Genomic DNA, 21526 nt, shown 5'->3' with positions numbered 1-21526 from the left:
TGACTCCTGCTCACCCCTCGATCAAGGAGCACTTGAGGCTGAGTACCTGTGAGAGACTGCGGGGTGTCCGAGTCGGGTATTGTAGCTGCATCCTGAGGGATTGAACTAATATCTGGCTCTGGTGTGCTTCTCGGCGGAGAGACTGCTAAGGGAGTCATCAGGACACGAGACTTCAGCTGCAAAAAATAATGGAAGTATACAAAAGATATTCCAGTTTTATTCCATGTATGTCACGCCCCATGAACACTCAGCAGTCTGCTATTGCATCACTTTCTCCAGGCCAGGAGCATCCATTCTGCTCTCACGAGGATACTGGAGCCTGAAGCCTGACTGATTTGCAGCAGACAGCAACGCCTTAAGCTACAGGATGCAAATATTATGCCACCCACCGGGCAGTTATTTACGCCTGAGCAAATTGAGTCTAACACTCCAACAAATCAACGTAATGGCATTTTACAACCCATTTCATGTGGGTGTAAATAATGATCTGCAACTCAGAAACATGGGGTATTTAACTACATCATAATTTAGGGCCAAATTCTGCTCTTAGTTGCACAGGTGTAAATCTTGCGTAAATCCAGTGGCACCAAGTGGCTACTCTGGGCTGACACCCATGTAAATAAGCTCAGACAGTGGTCCATAGTGTGTTATTACCAGGCAGTAAATACAAACTGCTGCACTGTTGCACCCAGTGATCTTTGTGACCTGCGGCCCTGCTTGGAGAAGTGAAACACGATGGAAATTTATGGTGCAATATCACTATGTCTTTACACTGGTAGTACCTGGCAACATCTCACCAGTCAAGCAATGATCAGGTCCTCATATTTAAAAGGGCTGATGTGATGGGTGTGACCTGAAGGTACCACTCTTGCCTTTTCTTTTGCTAAGAAGGGAAGCAGGGGGAAAACAGAGAGCCATACATGTTTACATATTTACATATACTACACTGAGCTGAGGTGGTTTTTTTGCTTCTGTTGTTTTTCAGTGGACAAAGTTGAAAATGCTGTAAGTGATAAGAGTAAGAAGGAAAAGGGATTTTTAGTCCTGTTAAATTTGAAGAGCTTCTCTCAGAGCTTATACACAAGCTTGGTATAATGTACAAAGTATATTTGAAGTAGAAATTAAGTCAGACCACTGCCTACAAAACAAACAATTCCTGGTGGAGACTAGAAGCCATTTTGGATGAAGATTCACGTTGTCTCTGATTTTGAGTACAACTGTCTAAAATAATGCTCATTTCAGTATAATGCTAAAAAATCATAAAACTGGGGAAAGGAGAGGGAAGGCTGTTGGATTTACCGACATTCAAGTGAGTTTTTACCACCGCCTACCCAGGGCCAGGCTAAACCCCTTTGTTTTCAAACTGAACAAGGGAGAAAATGTTCAATAAGTGAATCTAAGATACACTACGAATTCGACCTCCTGCTGTATGGCAGTCATAGAGTATGAGGGACCCTGAGCTGGCCCTTTGCTAGTGTCACTTCTCAGCTGCCTGCCTTGTCCTGTTTCCGTAGGGTTGTCTTGCCTTCAGATTGGGATAAGGAATGACCAGCAACAAAGTGCTGTCAGTTTGTTTTCCATGCAATTAAAAAAGATGGGAGTGGAATAGAGTTTCAAAAATCAAGGTCTCCATCCAGTTTGGGATTTATTCCATGTGAGAAGGTGAGAAGCAGCATTATTTATTATTTTCTACAGCAACATGTTGATTACTCACTTTTCTGTGGTAAAGTGGGCTGGCAACTGTGTCAGAAGCCTGACACAGGGGCTGTTTTTTCTGACAGGCTTGTTTTTGATCATACACATATATGCATATGTGAATAATGCACATATTCATATGTGCAGTTGTACTCACTATATACATATATAAAAGTATATACGTTTATAGAGAGATGTACATATACACTTGTATATATAGAATCACAGAATCATTCAAGTTGGAAAAGACCTCTAAGATCATCGAGTCCAACCACTAACCTCACACTGCTAAGACCATCCTGTTAAGATCCAATTAGTGAGAGATGCCCCTGTCCAAATTAAGGTGCAAACTAGACCATATGCTAAAATCAATAGTAAGGATTTTATTTAACAATAAAATGTGAGGTAGAGAGATAAAAAGAAATAGAAAAGAGAAGACAGAGACAGATTAAGCAGAAGACAGTCACCACCCGTGGATCCTGGGCTTCTTAGTGGTGTGGGGTCCTGAGGTCGTTCAAAACTTTTAACTATTTATGCATTTTTGCAAACAAAGGAATTAATGCTCATTGAACTCAAGAGAGCTCTCTTATTCCATTGATTAAACATAAGTCTGCATGATCAGTCTTTCTCTTCTTTTGAGTCCATGAATTTCTTGACTTGGGGGGTTGTGATTGGTGATTGCAATCTGCCCCTGCTGGAACTACCTTTTGCCCAGTTGGAGCTGATTACAGTACAGTTCCTGAGCTGACTTTCCCTGTGGCCCATAAATTCTGTATTCTTTGTGTCCATTATCAGTGATACATTATTCCCCCCCCTCTCCTCCACCCCCACTTCATCCCCCCCCTCCCGGCTTTCTTAACCTCCCCCTAGGTCTGAGATAAGCCCCAGACAATAGTACCACTTTTATCTTATCTCAAGTTCCCATCAGGGTGGCCTAATTTACAGTTCAAGTTCCAGGTATCAACAGAGGCTTATTCAGGGGGGAGTTTTGCTGATCAGAGATGCCATCTGCCCCATAAGTTGTGCTGATCCTTGTTTGACTGGTGATACACATACAAGCAGTTGCTTCTTTACACAGCTTACCACTACAGGAATTTTTGTCTGGATGCATTATCTAGGATGTGCTAACCAAACCTCACCTTCTCCAGGCCTGCAGTTATCACCATCCTGTCACTCGACACTGTGATTATCTCATGACAAAGTCCTTCTGTGTCCTTAGCAATGCTTGAGACAGGTAACTGTGCTCTTAAAGTCCTTACACACTATTAAACCATGTCCCTAAACACCATACATCCATGTTTTCTGAACACTTCCAATGATGGTGATTCCACCACTTCCCATGTTCCAATGTTTGATCACCCTTTCAGTGAACAAGTTTTTCCCAACACCCAACCTAAACCTCCCCTGCCACAGATTGACACCATTTGTTCTTGTCCAATAGCTTGCTGCCTGGGAAAAGAGACCACCCCCCCAACCTCCTTTCAGGTAATTATATAGAGCTATAAGGTCCCTCCTGAGCCTCCTTTCCTCCAGGCTAAACAATCCAGCTCCCTCAGCCATGCCTCATAAGACTTGTGCTCTAGACCCTTTACCAGCTTTGTTGTCCTTTTCTGGACAAAGTCCAGCAACTCGTATATGCTCTCACACACACATTTAGCTATATAGATACTATTCTGGAGACAGCACACCCTATGACTTCTGTTTCACTTGCATGTTGGCTCCTTAATATCCTTAATGGCTCACAGTCCTGCAGTCCCAAACAGAGGTGCACAAGTCCCCTCTCTAGCCCTTGAACCTCGTGAGTGTGTGCTGACCCACCAACACCGTACACTGCCTCACCAACACCATCAGCCTGGTGGATGCAGGACAATGTCCAGTAGACCTCGTTCTCCATCTGGCTCTCGGAGGCCTAGGCAGGCTTATATTCAAGAGCAAATAAACAGAGGGCAAGACTTGTGTAAACTCTTAAGCATGGAAGCCCCTTCTTGGCAGTTTCCTGTTTTAGCAAACAGTTTGCTGCAAAATTAATTGCAACAGAATGTGCTCTAGAGCCTCTGAGTACAGATAAATGCCATTTTACTAGGGGTAGCAGAGAAGGTGCCTTCATTAAATCAAAATAAAACACTGCCTGATTATTGCAAGGGACAGTACACTAGCAAACATAGCTTAGCTACATCCTGGCCACTGAAACTGCAAGTAGTCCTTGAATATCATGATGTGTAAATATCCAAGCATTCCATTTAAAGATGTCTTTTCTTGGACTGATCCTTTGCTATTGAAAAGCCAACCCAACCAACCAGCTGACTGACTGAGTGCTTGGCAGTAGAGAGTACATATGCACTAAAGTGAAAAAAAACAGTGAAAAAGGGAGAGACAGAAAGAGAAGAGAAAAGGAGACAGAGGAAATCTGTCAGAGCACTCTGGGAAACCCTCTTGGTAAGGCATTTGAATCAGCTTTTGAATATCAAATGTCATAAATTTTAATAGGCACAGCATGAGATGTAAAAGCAATGGTTGCTTTAAAACAAGATCTACAACCAACCACAGTTACAGCCCACTGTTACGGACTCTCTACCCTGGAAAAGAGATCAGAGAAAGCTGATCAGGGGTTTAGGGTAGGAAATTAGTGTGTCTACTTCACCAAAGTCACCATGCTTTACATGCAGAGAGGGTGTGGGCTTTTGTGCCATAGATGCTGCCCACAAGCTTGTTTGAGTATGCAGTGACTGTGGATGAGGAAGACCCTGTTGAGTCCTGGAGGTTTTGCTACAATCTGCACACAGAGCAGTCAGAATTCATCTAGCTAGTATTTCTGTCATCCCACATCAAAAAAAGTGAGCGGGTGAAGAACATTCCCAGGCAACTTTTTTTTCTTCTGAACAAGTTCTCTGCCAACCTGTATAATAAAATACATGGGAAAGAAACATGATGAATAATACAAATTTTCCTTGCAGATTTCTTAAACCACTTCGATCATAGGTTCTCATCTTTATGGCTCCCAGTTGTTCTGCACCACTTGTCCCTTGTCCTGAAAAAGCATTTGCTAGAAAAGGCTGGAATTCTTCTCACCCCCAATGGGCCGGTGTTCTTCCAGACAGGAGGGCAGAGGCAACTCCTGGCCATGAGAGCTTTTGCTGCTGGAGAGAAAACCACCTCCAGCCCCTGCAAATGTGCACAGAGATGAGTACAAAGGTGAATGCCTTAGTCAGCCTGGTCCTGTCATGTGGACTTCTGATGGCTGGACAGCAGGTTGCCATTAAACCTGCTCCTTGAAAGCAGAGCTTCTGAGTACATGTCTTGGGGTCCATGGCTAAACCTCACAGAGTCTCTGCATTTGCTGGTGAGTAAGGAGACAGCATAAGACAAGCTCAGTTGCTGGGGCAGAGAGGTCAGTGCTACCCTGGCAAAGGCAAAACACAATCCAAGGTCTTTCCCACCTTTTCTTCTTGTGTCATGCGATACCTTTCTTCTGCACAGCAAATAATGCAAGCGAGTCTGCACACATCCTACACACTCCTGCATCCCCTAAGTGTTTTGCAGTGAATGAGGCAGGTAACCTTAACATGAGCACACAGAACTTTGAAATCCAAGGCTGTATCATAGGACAGGTGAATCAGGGCACTTTTAAAGTTGTCTGTGCAATCTCATTTCCAGCGTATCCAAATCCTAACTGCTTATTTGTCATCATTAGTAGTGACTTTGAGGGCAGTAGGGAAATCTATGCCCCACAATGGAAATTGGCACTCCACTATGTGACTTTTGCTGCCCACCTCGCTTGGCAGGAGCTTGCAAGGTTCTGGCTGATCTGAGCTGGGGCCACCTCCTCAGATGGGAGCTTGCTTTGGTTGCATAGAAGGACAAACTGCCCTTGAGCTGCTCATATGGGACCACCACTTTGTTGGCCTCTGGGAGGGATGTTGTGGTCTTTGCTGCAGTGCTGTCCCATGCGCGTGTCCCTCTGGTGTTCTCTAACACCGTGAATCCCTGCACGATGTTAACAAACCCTTCCCTCGTACAGGCTTTCTAGGTAGCTCTTCAGGGCTTCTCTCACTCATAGCCAGAGAAATAAAACCCATCCATCTACTAACCTCTCCCCTCTCCCCAGCTGCCAGAATAAGCTTTTTCCGAGACATTCAGACAATCAGAAAGAATGTAATATTTGATGGCAAATAGCTCCACATAAGGTACAAAACAGTTTTTGGAAAAACAGCTGATGAAATGTTACAGCCAAAGCTGCGAAAAAATAAACAGGATAGCAAGGAAAAGGACTTTTCTTGGTGGTGAAGTGTGATGAAGTGTAATTTTAGGAAGACACAGATATTTGCTTTAATATCAATGGCAATGGGTCACCTGTCTATAAAAAGCATGTGATGAAAAATATCTGTTATTCACATCTCAGTCAAAATAAATTTAAATCTAGGCTGTAAATTCCTAGTTTGCTAAATATTCAGAAGTATTTTCCCATCTGTTCTGTAATAATTCAGCTATCTGGTTCCTATAAAGAATTTGGTCGTCTGCCATTTGGGCAGGGAATAATTTTTTAAAATGCATTTAAGTCTCATGGTATCTGAAAGTCATACAATTATCAAGCTAATTAAATCAAGCTAGAGTTCCCCATCAAAAAAATGTAATTTTTGACTCACGTTGGGGAAGTGTTTTTGACAGAGAGGGGTTCACTTCAGCTGGTCACACAGCATACAGAGGAGCCTCACAGAAAACATCACTTCAGTGTATGAATCCTATAACGCAAATAAACAGCACCAGGCCAGATGCCACGGATACTGCAGCTCATGGGTGCCAGCTCCTTCAACCTAAGCCATCGGGCTATAGGAGGATGCCTCTTTACTTGCCATCACTCACCAAGAAATAGCATCATCCCAGATTCCCTGCTGAAGGAGGAATGCTGTTGCCTCCTTTCTAAGTGCCTGGGGACAGAGAGGAGGAGTGTGTGGTACCCAGCTGGGGGAAAAGCTTCCTTTCGGAAGAAGAGGGGGACACAGCAATCAAGTGCTTGGCCATGTGGGTCCAAAGCACAGCATTACAACAGCATTTCAGGGAATGTGTCTCCCATTTCTCCCGTTTACAGATATGTGGTGGTTGGTGAAAGACTTTTTCACAGGTGGATGGGTACATTTGGGGTAGAACAGAACATACTGCCCAGCTTTGTTTTTGTCGAATTACAGATCAAATGTAAATGCAGGAGTAAGAAATGGGGGTCACCAGGACAAGCAGGGGCAGAAGGGATCGTGTTTGATGAAACTCTGCATACAAAGTTTCATTGTGGTATTTGGCAAATCACTTAATCACCTCAAAGACTTAATTTCACCAGATCTTCAAAATATTATTATTCCAGACTTGGATGATTCTGATCTAGAGAGCCTACAAGTCATGCAGCTTTGCTGATAATAATTAAATTACTTGAAACGAATAAAGTAAATAAATATATTAAATAATGAACTTGCAATAACAAGTACCCCAAGTAAAGCAATTCAGATGTTTCTGTCCTGGAGTTTTGTCCTAATACAGAAGTGAAAAATAGTAAGTATTTCCATATTTCACATTTTACAAAACACTAGGGAATTTGCCCCAGTCTTTCTCTGGACATGCAGCTCTATTTTGGACTACTATAAAATTCCATGGTAATCCCAAAAGGGGCACCTGACTGCTGTCAGGTTGGCTTTGCTTGGCTGCTGCTGTTACATCATTCACATTATCAAAGTGAAAGCTTTTCAAATATGAAACTGCAGCTGGAACTGTTTCTTAGTCATGCAAAGTCTGTTCTCAGCACACACAACACTGAAACTTCAAAATGTGTCCCCATATCAGAGAGGAGTATGGATAAAGTTGGGAGAGCATGGAAAGATATGGGAGAAGGCAGAGGATGAGGGTAAAACACTAAAGACTGAGGTACTGATGGCTGTTGAGTAGGTGTTGCACAGCAGGATGCCAAGGATTAGGGGATTCTGGAAACAGGATGCAGAGCATGGTTAAGAGGGCAGGCCTTGAAAGAAGAGAAGAGGCTGGATGGAGGTTAGAGGATAGGAGGAAGTAGTTCTGGCAGGAGATGAAAAGGGAAAGACAAGGATGAGGGTAGCTTGCTCTAGATAAAGCCCAAACCCAAGGAATTCAGCCAGCAGCACCATGCATGGGACCTTGTTGCCCTCCATGACAGGAGAGACCCAGGGAAGGGCAAAGCAACACCCGAGGCCAAGACCTTCTCTAGGAAAGGCTAGGTCAGCCTTGTGCATGCCATGATTGTTCTATTTGCTTTTCTGTCTTGACATCAGGAACTTAAGCAGCTATTATTTTCTGACAGTCAGCAATTTACCCTCCTTGTGTAACAGTCTGCATGTCTGTATCCGTGCCCAATAAAAACAAGGAACAGGGAGGGCAAACATGTACCGGCCCCCCAGTTGGCTGCGGACAGAGATGGAGAGATTAACAGAGCAATCTGCTGACCACAAGACCCCTCACTAACATAGCTAAGTTTCACTCTCTAGGATAAATTTTCCCCTCAGCATCACAGTCCCATTTTTGCCTGCTCTGGGGCATAACTGTGGTGCTGCTCCCGCTGGTGCTGAGCCCACTTGCAGGTGAGACTCAGCTAACTGACAGCATTGGAAGGACTTAAGGTGCTCAGGGTTTCTGTCTTTCTTTAGCTCTGCCTGCACACTGAGGTTGCGTTGAGAGCTGGGCATGATTATCCCATAAAGTGAAAAAACAAATAATCACTGAAATCTCGTTATTTTCTAAAATGTCCCTTTCTTACTTTTTGCTTTGGAAATTAGCTTTTTTTTTCTCATTTCATTTCCACTCTCCTGTATTTGTTTCCTTTTCCATTCGTTTTGTTCAATTTCTAATCACTGTTAGTGAGAGAGAAGATAAAAGTGACAAATGAGAGAGAAACCCTTCCCTGAAGGTGTGCAGCCATCTCACACAACACTGTGGAAGACAACTTATTTTCACACAACCCAAATTAAGATAACTTTAAACTTTAGAAAAATAGATTCCCTCTATTTTTTGCCAGCTCAGGTAGATGAGAAACCATCTTTTCTTCTTTTATGTTGCACTGCTCTGCCCCATGCTTGCACAACTTTGCCTCCATTCCTGCATTTCAACTGAAATTCCAGGAGGAAATATATTGAAAACCAGCAGGAGGCGGTGAAAATCACGTATCTACCTTGTGTCCAGGTTTTCTCCCTCTCTTCTTTGGGATCTTCACAATGGGCAAAGCCCCAGCCGGTGCCGGGAAGAGGTTGTGAACAGCCATTTTGATGGGCGCTGATTGGAGCGGGGGCCGCCCTCTCTTCCTCCCCACCATTCTGGGGGACTGCATCTCCTCAACGGCCAGGCTGGAGTCCAGGCATGGCAGGTGGCTCATCTGCCCCAGGGAGAGAAAAAAAAAGGAAAAAAAAAAAGTGCTTTTAGTTTAGTTTTCATTTTAGGTTTTTCATCCAAAGGCAGTTTTCTCAATGCTGCTATTTTCCCTGTTACCATTTATCAAAAAGGAGCAAGAAATACACCACAGATGTGTGTTCCTGAGTGAGATTCACCTGACCACAGCTGGCTCAGCTTCTCCAAAGCTAAACAAACCCCTTATGATTCCTGTTTTCTCTCTGTTGACCATGAGTACAGTAGAGGGAGCTGGCTCAGATGCTGAGGTGCCTATTGCAGATGTCCGACAGGTAAACTCCACAATAAGCACCTTGACCTGCATCCTGCAGATAAGCATGATGAAGGCATGAGCTTGCAGCCATCAGTCAGTGCCTGCTTTCAGAGGGGGTTTGGAGTAGATGACCCACTGAGGTCCCTGCCAACCTGATGTTTTCCCCCAAATTCTGTGGTTCTGCAAATCCTGCCTCACCTCAGAAGTACTACCAATGCCAAAATGGACTTCCCTCATCTTTGTACACAGCACTCTTGAGAGGAAAGGTTGTACTGGACCATGAGTTCGCTGGCACAAGGTAGCCATGTTAGAGGAGAATTGCCAAACATTTACTCTTTGCACTTTTATAAGATCTCTTATCATACATGTTATTAGTGGGCTTTTGGATGTGCTGCATTAAAGCAGTTACTTCACCACCACTCCATGCAGCTGCTGGAGTTGAGCAGGAGTAAAAGAGTGGAATCTGGTCCATTTTCCTCTGTCCAGATTTTAATAAAGAAAAAAAATATACAACCATGCACAGAGTACCAAGGGAATATATGACATTCCTCACAGCTTCTAGTAAGGGTCATATACTAACAAAGGTCAACAAAAAAAACCCAGCTGCTAAAATACGTTTTCAAATGTTGATTTGTCCAGGCATTTGATTTCCTGCTCGTGGGCAGAACACTAGTCCCAGTCCTGCCTGTATACCTCACCGGACATAAGGGTCTGAGCAATTCTCATGCTTTTATCATAAGCCTTGTGATGGCAAATATTTTCAATTTCATGCTCCCTCAGGCTAGTAATAATGGAAGACTCCCTGCCCTCCACTTTTACAAAGCAGGCTCATAGCCCTCTCAGCTACAGAGAAAAGCCTAAAGATGTGGTCCAGGAGCATCTTCTAAGCTCAAAAAAACCCACAAAGGAAGTAAAGGTTTGTTTATTACTACATAAAACTACAATTTTTTAGAAAATCTAAAAAAAATCAAATATACAAATTTTTCACTGCACATCAAATTTCACAATTTCAGAATCCATTGTGATTGGACTGATTGGAGCTGACATTTCTGGGAATGAAATTGGGTTTGCTTACCCACATAGTTGGAAGGGTACCACTCGATAAGGGACCGTAGTGACAAATATCCGTAGCTGGGAGCTTCTTTATTTCAAAGGCAAATATGTTTTGCCTAGTCAAAACTTTGTAAGTGTGACTGACTAAAAAGCATCTCACTTTGCTGGTCTTATCGTCTCAGTAGTTCACACAATGTGCTGTAGGATAAAAAAATAGAAGGTTCCCAGCCAAACCCTTCAGTAAATGCATTTATTTGCAATATATTAAAAATTGTGTGTTTTTAATAACACTAGAGGTATCTCCTCTGTTCAGACAGATCCATTCCATATGGTGGGACTTACAGATTGGACTATAAAATTTCCAGTCTTCAACATCACCTGCCCGAAACTCTCATGCAAATACTGAATGTCAAACATCAGATCAGAGTAAACCTGCAGTGCCTGATTTACCATATTGTCCAGTGTTGCTGTGGTTGCACTCACTCTCCAGTCATGCTCAGCCAGCTCAGGAACCCCCTGAAAACCTGCTATGGGGCTCTGATCTTTACCAAATAAAAGCCTTGCGTGACTGCAGGGTTAAAAGCATCAGGCTTGACACAGCAGGAGTCAAATGGAAAGGCTCTGTCTATCTTGAACATCCTTCTGTCTTAGCAGTGTGCATTTTCCTCCCTGTAATGCTTCTGAGGGACACCCTCGGTGTCTCTTCCATCTCCCAAAACAAAACATTCCCAGGAAGTTACATTACAGGCTATCTGCAAGGAGGGAGTTCGGCAGGGAAAGGAAATGCAACAATTACGCTGGATTTGGCACCAAAACCCACTGTGAAAGCCCAGTGCTTCAGGTTCTGCTTTCCAGTCTGCTTTAAACAAAGCCTGGTAAGATAAATCTTTTGTGGAGGAACTTGGCAGAGGCTGCAGAAGACAAGTCCAGCCCATGTTTGCTTCCTGCTTGGGGAAGGGAATGCTTCCTGGAGAGTGGGCTGTTGGTGGCCATGAGGCTGTGAGACGAGGCTATGGACCTGCACTGAAGACCACACTGCATTGCCAGTATCGGATTCTCCTTTGGTGGTAAAGGTAGATGGTGTCACCTCAGAAACTCTTGAGAGTTACCAGCTCCCAAAACAAAAGAGCTACTGACCTAGAGCACTTCTTTGACTGAAATGTTGCTTTCTTTTGCAATGTTGGAGTATTAAATACATGATGGTCAGGAAATACACTAAATGTTAGCGATCACAGTTTTTTTGTCCTGCTCTTGACACTTATGACACAGTGCTTTGACACAAGACCCAACTGAACTGAGCATGGAAAGATCTCAGTGTAACATACTGGAATTGATACAGCAAAGACTTTAGGACAACTTCAATACATAAGCTGTTGTTATTACCCTTATGCAAGTCCAGCTGTGACTTGATTCTCCTTTCTTGTTCCTAAGGGAAATGCAAGCACCTTTGGTGGCATTCACTGTCATGCTGTTGTAGATCCTGGAAGGCAAGGGGGTTTCCCAGCAGCAGGGTAGCACAGCAGACACTCAAGAACTGCCTCTGCCTGACAGTGGGCGATGACAGCACAACCTCTCATGACAGCCAGGAGGAAGCTCCTGGGCAGGCTGGAAAAACACACAGTCAGACTGCAGGATGGCCAGACAGGCCAGAGGGACACAAGGGCTTGCCCAACTGTCCCACAACAAAGTCAGTGTGTAACCTTGGAATGACTTTCCTAGGGCAGCTCTGACTGCTGCCACAGCCTGGGCTTGACCCACAGCTCAGTGTTGGAAAGCTTGATGGCTTCAAGGCAAGTTACGAGGGTTCGATGCAATTTATGGGCAAATTTAAGCAAGCAAATTACAGGCTACTAAAAAAGGCACCGCCTCAGTTCAGGAAATCACTGTAATACAAATAGCCCATGAGAGCATTTTGGGAGGGAAATCAGTATACGTTTGCCCTGTCCTTGTACTTTTCCAAAGGCACTAGCTTTGGATCGCCAAGGATGGTGCAGCTTCATTCTGACCTGGGTCTGTCACTTTTGTATTCTTAGTTTAAAAATAACAGTAGGAAATCGCTTTGCATTTATGGCTTCTCATTACTTAGTGCAGAGCCAGGCACAGGGTAACCTCTCTTTACTTGTCTCCCAAACACTGTCATCTGGAAATATAATTTCCAACCCTGCCCTCCACGTTGCCCCACCAAATCCCAGACAGGAGGCAGCAGGAAAACACCTCTCCTCACCTCAACACCTGTGCAAGCACTGCAGGAAGGATGAAGTCTCATCCCTTCTGTCAGCAGAGGTTTTCCTGGGACTTCAGAGAATCCTGAGGAGCACCTTGTGCACAGTGGTCTGTCCCAGCTGGATGCCAGGTGCGGAGAGAAAACATGCCCTAAGCCAGCACTGGTGACCTGTAGGATGTTTCCAACAGCCCATGCTTTGCACCATCCATGCTTTGCACCATGTGTTGGTGTATATGCTGTATGATTAGGAACACAGCTGCTGGCAGCTACAGCTGAGAGCTACAGCTGAGAGCTACAGTGCACTTCCTCACAAGCTGAGAGGTTTTGATGGATTGCAAAGATCTGTTCTTAATAAAAATAAATGCCTGCAATAAATGCAGCTTTTAACCTGCATTCCAGTAACTGCAAGGGCTGAAGGTAAAAATACCACATTAAATTTTATATCAGTAGTTCCAGAGGATGATCATTTAAACTTGATTTATACCAGGTCTCATGCAAACCTGAGCCTAGACTGGCACTGGGATGACACACAGGGAAGGAACAAGCTATTTTCATGCTGTAAGCCAAAGGAAGGTCCAGGAGTTCAGTCAGGTAGAAAATGTGCCTACTTCACAGCAGCTGAAGGAGGATTCCCTTCCCTCTCATTACAGCCATTGCCCCCAGCTACCTCAGGACTCTGACCCAGAAGTCCCTGCCAGCATTTGAAGCCCCACCTCCAATTCTTGACTCCTGAAGACATCTACATACTCAACAGCTGAATGTGTGAAAAATTATAAACTTCTTGTGATCTTGTGTGTCTTTTCTTCAGCTGTTGTTCAGGCAAGCACACTCATGGGGAAATATCACATTATTGAATGAGAAGGAGAGTATACTTTCCAGACAGCAACATGACTATTTTCCCCTCTTTCTCTGTGCACAGCAGGGCAGCCCTTTGACTGTGACCGCTCAGAGATGATGGTCGTCAGAGTAGGTGAACAAAATGAGAAACACTGTCAGGTCTGAAAGCCAAGCTTTATGCCTGTATACTGGTGTTGGGGTTTTTTATACCTCTATACTTCTATCTTTATACCTCTATACATTTATTATTCAGGGACATGAGGCATTACATATCTCTCCATAATGAATATCAAAGCAGCACTGCATAGTGAATGAAAGATAAGTGTTTAGTGAAGCAGATAGTAGGAATTTTTGCTAATAAAAGCATTGAACCAATATTCTCTGCATGTCTGAATGTGATTGCCTAATGACCTTGCATGGTGAACACCCATCTCACCATTGCTCAAAGAAAGGTCAGAATAATTTTCATCTATGACATGAAGTTCTTCTACAGCGATTTGCAAAGCTCTTTTCTTGCCTGTTGCTCTGGGAATTGAAATGAGAAGCTGCCTCTCTGAAGGACTCTCTTACCCATTTTGACCTTAGGAAGGGTATTTCTATGTAAATCTTTGAGATTTTCCAGCCAACGGGATAAAAGTAGAAAGGCCTATTTTCCCAAACCAATCATTAAAGAAAAAAAACAACACAAATATCTGTGTTAGCTGTGGAAACCAAAAAGGGGATCCAGTCCACTTAATTTTAAACCCCAGTTCATCCATCACCTCAGTATAGGTGCCTCTGGTCATTTTAGCTGTGATCTCTCTTATACCCTGTGTCATCTGCCAAAATAATCTTAGATGCTTCAGGTCATCTAAGGTGGCACTAGATGACTATTTTAGACAACCAGACTTAGCTATAGGGAGTAAATCAGTAACAGATGAAGACACCTAAATGCCTACGTTCAAACCCTTATACAGAGGTGTCTGTGTGTGTGCTGGATGTCTGACCTCCCACAGTGTCAGTGGAGATATAGCCCGTATGGTTGGAGGTGTGGAGTCAGATATAAATGTAGTTTGTAGTGGCTTCAGTGGCTCTAGGGTGCACTGATCAGGTCCAATTTGTCACTTTCTTGCAGACACCTGTATTTAGGTGTCTTAAACTAGAACTAATTTTATTTCTAAAAGTTGTGTTTGACTTGTCTATTTTATACCTAACACTAGGATGAAGCTCATCATGTCCTGTGTACATGCTTCTTCTGTTTATAAAATGAATCAAAAAAAAAATTATTTTCTAGATGCTCTATAGCATCCGTAATGCTCATGTGAATCCCACCCTTGGTCGCTCATGCCTACATAACAGTGGCCAATTCTATCTTATTCTGTGTTTGATATTTCTGGTTAATAGTACATTGCATTGCAGAAGAAAGAATTGTCTTTTTGTAAGTGAAAACTCAAGTTTCACAGGTAAGAAATATGAGATTCCTGGGTTTGTCTCAGCCTCCTTGTCAGGCTCCAAGTTAGGAATTTACTACCCTTTCAATGTCTCACTTCTCCAATAATGCCCCACAACACCTCCTCCAGGGGCTGGAAGACAACCAAACATGCAAAGCAACTTGCCTTGGAAAAGAACAGCTCCTTGCAGCAGGGTCCAGGCTCGTCACACTCCCATCACCCCAACCACTGCCACATGTTCTTTCTCAAGAAAAAGTGGGCAAAATATTTCAGTACATTCCTATTTCAATACATTCAGTATTTTGGATAAATTTATATGTTTCCCCTCATAGTTCCTAGAGTACTTTATTTTTGCCAGATATCTTATCTTTTAACCATTCTTACAGGCAGTTTAGAAAACGCTGGAGAAAATACAAACACCTTTCTTCTGCTAGAAGCCACTCCCAAGAAGATTGATCCTTAGGTATTCAAAAAAAGTATTTGTGAGTTTTCTGTACACAGACTAGTGCTACAGGGAAGCCTGTACAAGTACAATAGGGGTGAATGTGGGGTTTTTGTTGGGCTGTAAAAACATGGGTTTCTAATTAGCTGTAACCTTTCGTTAGATGTGGTAGCCCTATATCATGAATCTCCCTCCAGAAAAAAATTTAACTCTTCTTGATAGAACTGAAAGTAGTAGCAGCATCCAAAACAATGTATACTGACATCCATCACTGCATAGACTTCACATCTATGGAGCCATCTTGTCAAACAGTGACACTATGGGAGATGGCAGCACCAGAGAGGGTTGGATGGGCAAGTTTTTCTTCAGTGACATAATTTTGTGCCTGAGATATGCGTGGCAAAGAGTTGGTTCATTTTTTTAGTCTACTTTCCTGCAGAGTAGGAGTTCACATATTCACAAACTCATGATGCTCCTTCCCTCCTCATTTTTGGACTTGTTGACTTGTTTCAAACAGATCTAATGGGGCATAAAGACAAAAGAGGTGCAAAAGTTTGCAGGTGTAGTGGAAATGTGTAAAGACAGAGCTGTGAGATGCCAGTTGTGCTCTTACGAGACAATGAAAGCAGAATACACAATATAAAAGCTTCCATACTGAGAAAAATTCTTATGAGAACTGACACCCTCTCAGACACCAGAATCAGGCAATTACAGGGCACCAATTAATAGAAAACCAATCATCCTTCTCCTTCTGCTCAGGAAACTACCTGAGGCTGTTCTTTCAATTGCTGTGCTTCACTGTGCACCCTGCCTCATGGGAACTGAAGGAGGTGCAGCAGCCAGTCTGGGCATGGGTGTCACACTGCTGCTTAGCTATTTACATCTGAGAAAATGGCACATTTCCTGTTGCAGATGGTTTCAGCCCTTTCTACCTGCATGTCTCCAGCTCCAACATTCACTGAATGTTACAGTACAATGGCAATTGCGCAGCGCTTTATTATTTGCCATAGGATCCAAATCAAACTGACTTCAAGCAAGAAAACATCTTTTTACTCTGGCAAACCTCTCTCAGTGCAGCAAAACACAGCAACGTCTCTGCCACAGGTGCTTTGCTGGCTGCCCCAGGCTTGCAAGTGGCAGAAGGGGTCCTGCAGCAGGCTTGCTCTTCCACTGCTGAGAGCAGGTCCTACCAAGTATGACTGGTATTTTCAGTTGCTGTGCTGGGATGGGGAAGAACTGGGCAGTGTCCAGAGCTGTACCCTACCCTCTTCTCTCTCTCCCCATCTGGGTGCCATAATGAAGAGGCAGGGAGCTAGTAGGAAAAAACCCACAGGATTCTTCAAAATTCAGACAAAAAGTATTGATGGTGTCTGCACCTTTTCTTGTTACTAAGAGCAAAAGAAAGAAAAAATGGTTCCTTGTGTCTTCTTACAGCCTGATTATTTTTTTAAGTTAAATTCAGCAGCAGTGACACTGCTGTCCTTGAGGAGGCATTCTTTTGAAGGATAGCACCCTGGTGACAGCAGGTAGAGCAGTATCTGCGTGCCCTCTCTCACTCAGGTTTGCTTAATGAGCCTGAAGAACTTGAAAACCCTGGTGAGAATGGGACCCCCAGGAGCAGCCGAGGCCAGCCTCGCCTCCTGATCTTACCTTTCTTCATTTGGCCTGACGTTTTTGTTGCAGATGAGTAGCCTGTAGTGGGGAATTGAGGGAATGAAACTTTATGGGGAGTGAGTGAGCACAGGCAGAGCACCAAAGGAAAGATGTGAAAAATGGATGCAACAAGGCCACGCGAGTGGCAAGGATCACTCTGCTGAGGTGGGCAAGCCAAATGTGCACAAAAAAGGGAGAAAGCAAAGGCAATTCTTTCCTTCCCTCTTATGTCGAGCTAGTATCACCACTTCTGATATTGAAGACAAACAAGGAAAACATGCCTGGACTTAGTCTCCCACTGCAAGGAGCTGCAGGAGAGGGTGGGATTCCTCTTGCAGAACTTTGCCTCTGACTGTAGTTTGTCATTTGCAAGACAAGGTCCCAGCGTAGAACTTGGATCCCTCCTCTCACTACCCTTATACCTCCTGCCTCAGCATCTGTGTATGCAGAGGTGCCATTTCATTTTGCTAAAAAGACCCTCTTAAAATCCCCTGTCCTGAAATCCTGAGGGTGGTAAAATGAAGTGGACTGCTGGGGGTGCAGTTCAGGAGCCGTATAAAACCCCTTCTGTGACCTTGGAGAGGCAGGATGGAGATCTCAGGCTGAGGGCTGAGGATTATAAGTTTGGTATTTATTATACAAGTAGATACTCCTGCAGACTTTCAAGCTCTGTTTGCCAAGTCTTCCTATCAGTCCGCCTCCACTTCACCTCCTTACATTCCTCACCTCATCCGAGCATTGTCCCCTTGTTGCTGACAGGCTGCAGTTTCAGAAGGTGGTAGGTCCTCTCCCCCACTTCCTCACCAAGCCATTATACTCCTGCTTAGGTGGCTCAAGAGAGCCTGCATCCCTTGCCAGCATCCCTCTGGATGTAGGGAGGTGTAGTGAAGAGCTGCTGCCTTTCCAGGCTGCAATCAACCTCCACCTGCTTCTCTGCTACCCTGCCTCTGGCCAGGTGCAGTCAGGACCAAGTGACTTTTCCAGTGAACGGGAAGACTGTAATGCAGAGCACATCATTCTTTTCTCCCAGAACTATCAGATGTGATTTTCCACACTAAGATTCCCCAGCTCAAATCCCAAGTGCTGGAGATTCGAAGATGCCCAGTATGTCTGTCACTAAGTAATTAATTATATGACACTGGAACAAATCTTTCTGAAAATACATGAATGTTCAGCCCATAAAACTGAGGCTGGGATTCTGAGCCAGCAATTAAATTTAAATTAGGCTTTGTATTGTAGCAGGTCCTGTTTCACACATTCAGCCAAGCTAGTTGAGACATCCTGGTTTCTGATCACACACTTTACTGGTGTGATTTTTAGATTGCTTTCCAGAAGTCCTCTTCTCTTCTGCCTTTAGCTTTGTTACCAGGGGCCTTGTGCCGTTAAGGTAACATTCCTGAACTACAGGCACACAAAGCAATATCTTATTTATCTACAACTTTCAGACTAGCAGAGAAAGCATAAACTTCTTTTTTGAATGCAGTTAGTTTCTTTCTGATCTTCTCTGTCTTATGCAGAAGCCAAATGCTTTAATCACTTGCGCTGATTGAGCATTGTACTGTTAAGCATTTGATGCTCTCCCACATGATATCCTTGTCGCTAAACTTGAGAGGTATAGATTTGATGGATGGACCACTCAGTGGATAAGGAATTGGCTGGACAGTTGAACTCAAAAAGTCGCAATCAACAGCTCAATGTCCAAGTGGAGACAAGTGACAAGTAGAGTTCCTCAGGGGTAGGTATTGAGATGGGCACTGTTTAACATCTTTGTTGGTGACATGGACAGTGGGATTGAGAACACCCTCATCAAGTTTTCTGATGACACCAAGCTATGTGGTGCAGTCAACACAGCTGGATTGAGAGCAGCCCTTGAGGATATTGGTTGACAAGAAGGTCAGCATGAGCTGGCAACATGTACTCACAGCCCAGAAAGCCAGTTATATCCTAGGCTGCAACAAAAGTAATGTGACCAGCAGATCAAGGGAGGTGATTCTACACCTCTACTCTGCTATTGTGTGACCCTACCCGGCATGCTGCATCCAGCTCTGGGGCCCAACATAAGGACGTGGACCTGTTGGAGAGAGTCCAGAGGAGGGCCACAAAGATGATCAGAGGGCTGGGACACCTCTCCTATGGAGATAGGCTGAGAGAGTTCAGCCTGGAGAAGGCTCCAGGGAGACAACCTGGGCTGGTCCCTGAAATCATCTGGAGTTAACAGAATCACTAGCACAGAAACTGGAACAAGTTGAAAAACTCCCTGTCTTCCCCAGATTAAGTTTAATAAGAAATATGAGCAAATTTTGTATTGGAAAAGAGAAAATTGTCATAATGAACAGCTTGAGGTGGTCTGGTTTTGTGTTGGTATTTATTGCTTCCTGTGCTGTTCTAGGTGTTTCATTATGGCTTACATACTGCCATCCTCAATTACTTTGTCAAGTAAATATGCTTTTAACACAGAGACAGCCCCTGTCCTGGTTACAATTACCATCATTCCCCACGGTTCTTGAGCCCAAAATATCGGATAAAACTTCCATTCTTCCTTCCTTGACAGATTATGTCTACTGCATGAAATCACCAGGGCTAACGTGCCTATTTTGGAATAAACTCCCCCCACCCCCTTTCCCATTAAAATGTGCTCTCCGGGCAGTCTGAGCACTGAAGAAGCAACCCACTACTTCTGCAACTGCACACAAGTGATAGCACAGCTGGGGAACCCAGGGTGCTCAGCAGCCATGTCTGGTCCCCCTGCTCCTGCATCATCCCATGTTCTGCCTCCCATTCTGCTAGTAGAATAGCCAGCCACCGACTCTGTGATGATTTCTTTCCAAAACCAGCACACTTGACTGGATAGTACATACAAGCTGATGTTCCTACCACAGATATCTGTCCCAAGAAACAAATTCACCCCCTAAATCCGAAGAACTGATATTACAAAAGTCAATAGGGAAATATCTTTTGTTGGACAGAGGGCAGGAATTTCACACATTTCTCACATAAAGTTAACTTTACTCCTTAGGGATGTGATGCACTTTTATATTACATTTTGAGAAATAATACTTATAAAAGATTCATCTTTTTTCTGGCGTAAACAGGAGTAGCTCTTATGTTTCTGTCTATAGGGATTTCAGGGACCACAGATTTTGAAGATGCTGAAAGCTTCCACTTCCACACATGAGAGATACATTTATATTCAAACCCCATATTTTAACATTGTAATGGGACAGCATAAATAAAAGTATATTAATTTATTAATTAAGTTCAGGAGCAAGAACAGCATGTGCATCACTTGCTAGTGCCTGCTGTGTTACCCAGGACTGTTTGGGAACTAGCAGTCACCCCACCATCTAGTTCCCACTCCAGCAGAAAAACTCTGGTGCCTAAGTGACCACTAGGCAGACTGGCAGAGGATGGTGGGGGTGTTCAGGCCATCAGCTGTGACTTTGCCCTGGCACGCCCTTCTTTGGGAAGGTGAGCTCTGGCCACTCTCAGCCTTGCTGTCTGCCTGGACACTGGATCTGTCTTTGGGGGAGTCTGCAGGTGGCACTCAAAATGCAGAGCGGATACATCTGTAACAAAAACACGCTGGGTAACTGCAATATATTCTGGACCTAAGACTGAACCATGGAAATATCATGCAGCAAGTTGACAAGGAGTGGCTCACTGTGACTGGGGAGCAAAGCTTTGCTAACTGGGGCTTATTACTAAAGCACATAGCACCTAGAGTAAAGTTTACCCATTCGACTATATCTGTAATTTGTTTTCTAAATAAATATTTAACCTTCACTTTTCAGAGCTGTTTTCATCCATTTCCCTCTCCAACAAACCACCATTTTCTGTTTTCTAGATGATTTTTACATAGTGTTTGGCAGCAACCCTGTTTTCATCACCTAGAAACTCAATATTCAGAGCAAAACCCCTCCAGCTGGCTTGTGTGTCAGAGTCTGCATACCTTGGGCAATAGATTTTGCAAAATTGTACTGATTAAATGTCTGCTTTTGCTGTTCTTTAAAAAAACCCACAACCCAGATGAAAGGTCCCATTGAATGAATTTTCAGTTGGTTTGTGCTTACAAGTGCCTGTCAGTAGAAGATACACTTTCAAACCAGGCCCCAGGGCAACTATGGAAAGCTTTCAGGCATGTTATGGAAACTAATCACAGAGTTTGGCCCCTGTGTAAGTCTGACAGTGGTTGGAGAGAGCAAACACAGAGCACTAGCAGAAGGCATATATGCTCTTGCAGTACAGCTTGAGCCTCCAGAACAGCACACTGTGGGACCGGGGAAGAGTTCATCCCCTGCATGCAGGTATTTCTTCCCCACAATGTATTGAATTATTTACTGATTCTTGAGCTGTCGTCATTTTTATATGTCTGTATCACAAAATTGGCAAGAGATTTGTACAATGGCAATGTCTTCCATTCCTGGTTACATTTCTTCTAATTAATTAGTACAATTCAGGTAACAAAGATAACTCATCACAGTTCTACAGAGATACCCATGGCTGCCAAGGCAGAAATGTCTCCATGC

The 21526-nt window shown here is 43.8% G+C and overlaps 1 protein-coding gene across 3 annotated transcripts in view; it reads right to left on the bottom strand.

The window, feature by feature from the left end:
• The window catches only part of SCML4 (Scm polycomb group protein like 4), an 82039-nt gene that overhangs the window by 48065 nt on the left and 12448 nt on the right, over positions 1 to 21526 (bottom strand). For all 3 annotated transcript variants that reach the window (XR_010429315.1, XM_064649839.1, XM_064649840.1), the window contains exons 3-4: positions 8876 to 9076; positions 47 to 176 (exon numbers count right to left, since the gene is read on the bottom strand). Coding sequence is in view for 2 of the 3 variants with exons in the window: in XM_064649839.1 (XP_064505909.1) it covers positions 47 to 176; positions 8876 to 9076 (331 nt within the window). In the remaining variant the exon portion in view is untranslated. The remainder of the gene's footprint in view (positions 1 to 46; positions 177 to 8875; positions 9077 to 21526) is intronic.

The sequence above is a fragment of the Pseudopipra pipra genome, chromosome 3 (assembly GCF_036250125.1).
Source record: "Pseudopipra pipra isolate bDixPip1 chromosome 3, bDixPip1.hap1, whole genome shotgun sequence".
NCBI lineage: Eukaryota > Metazoa > Chordata > Aves > Passeriformes > Pipridae > Pseudopipra > Pseudopipra pipra.
Note: the sequence above shows the minus strand (reverse complement) of the source record. Positions and strands in the feature narration are given on the sequence as shown.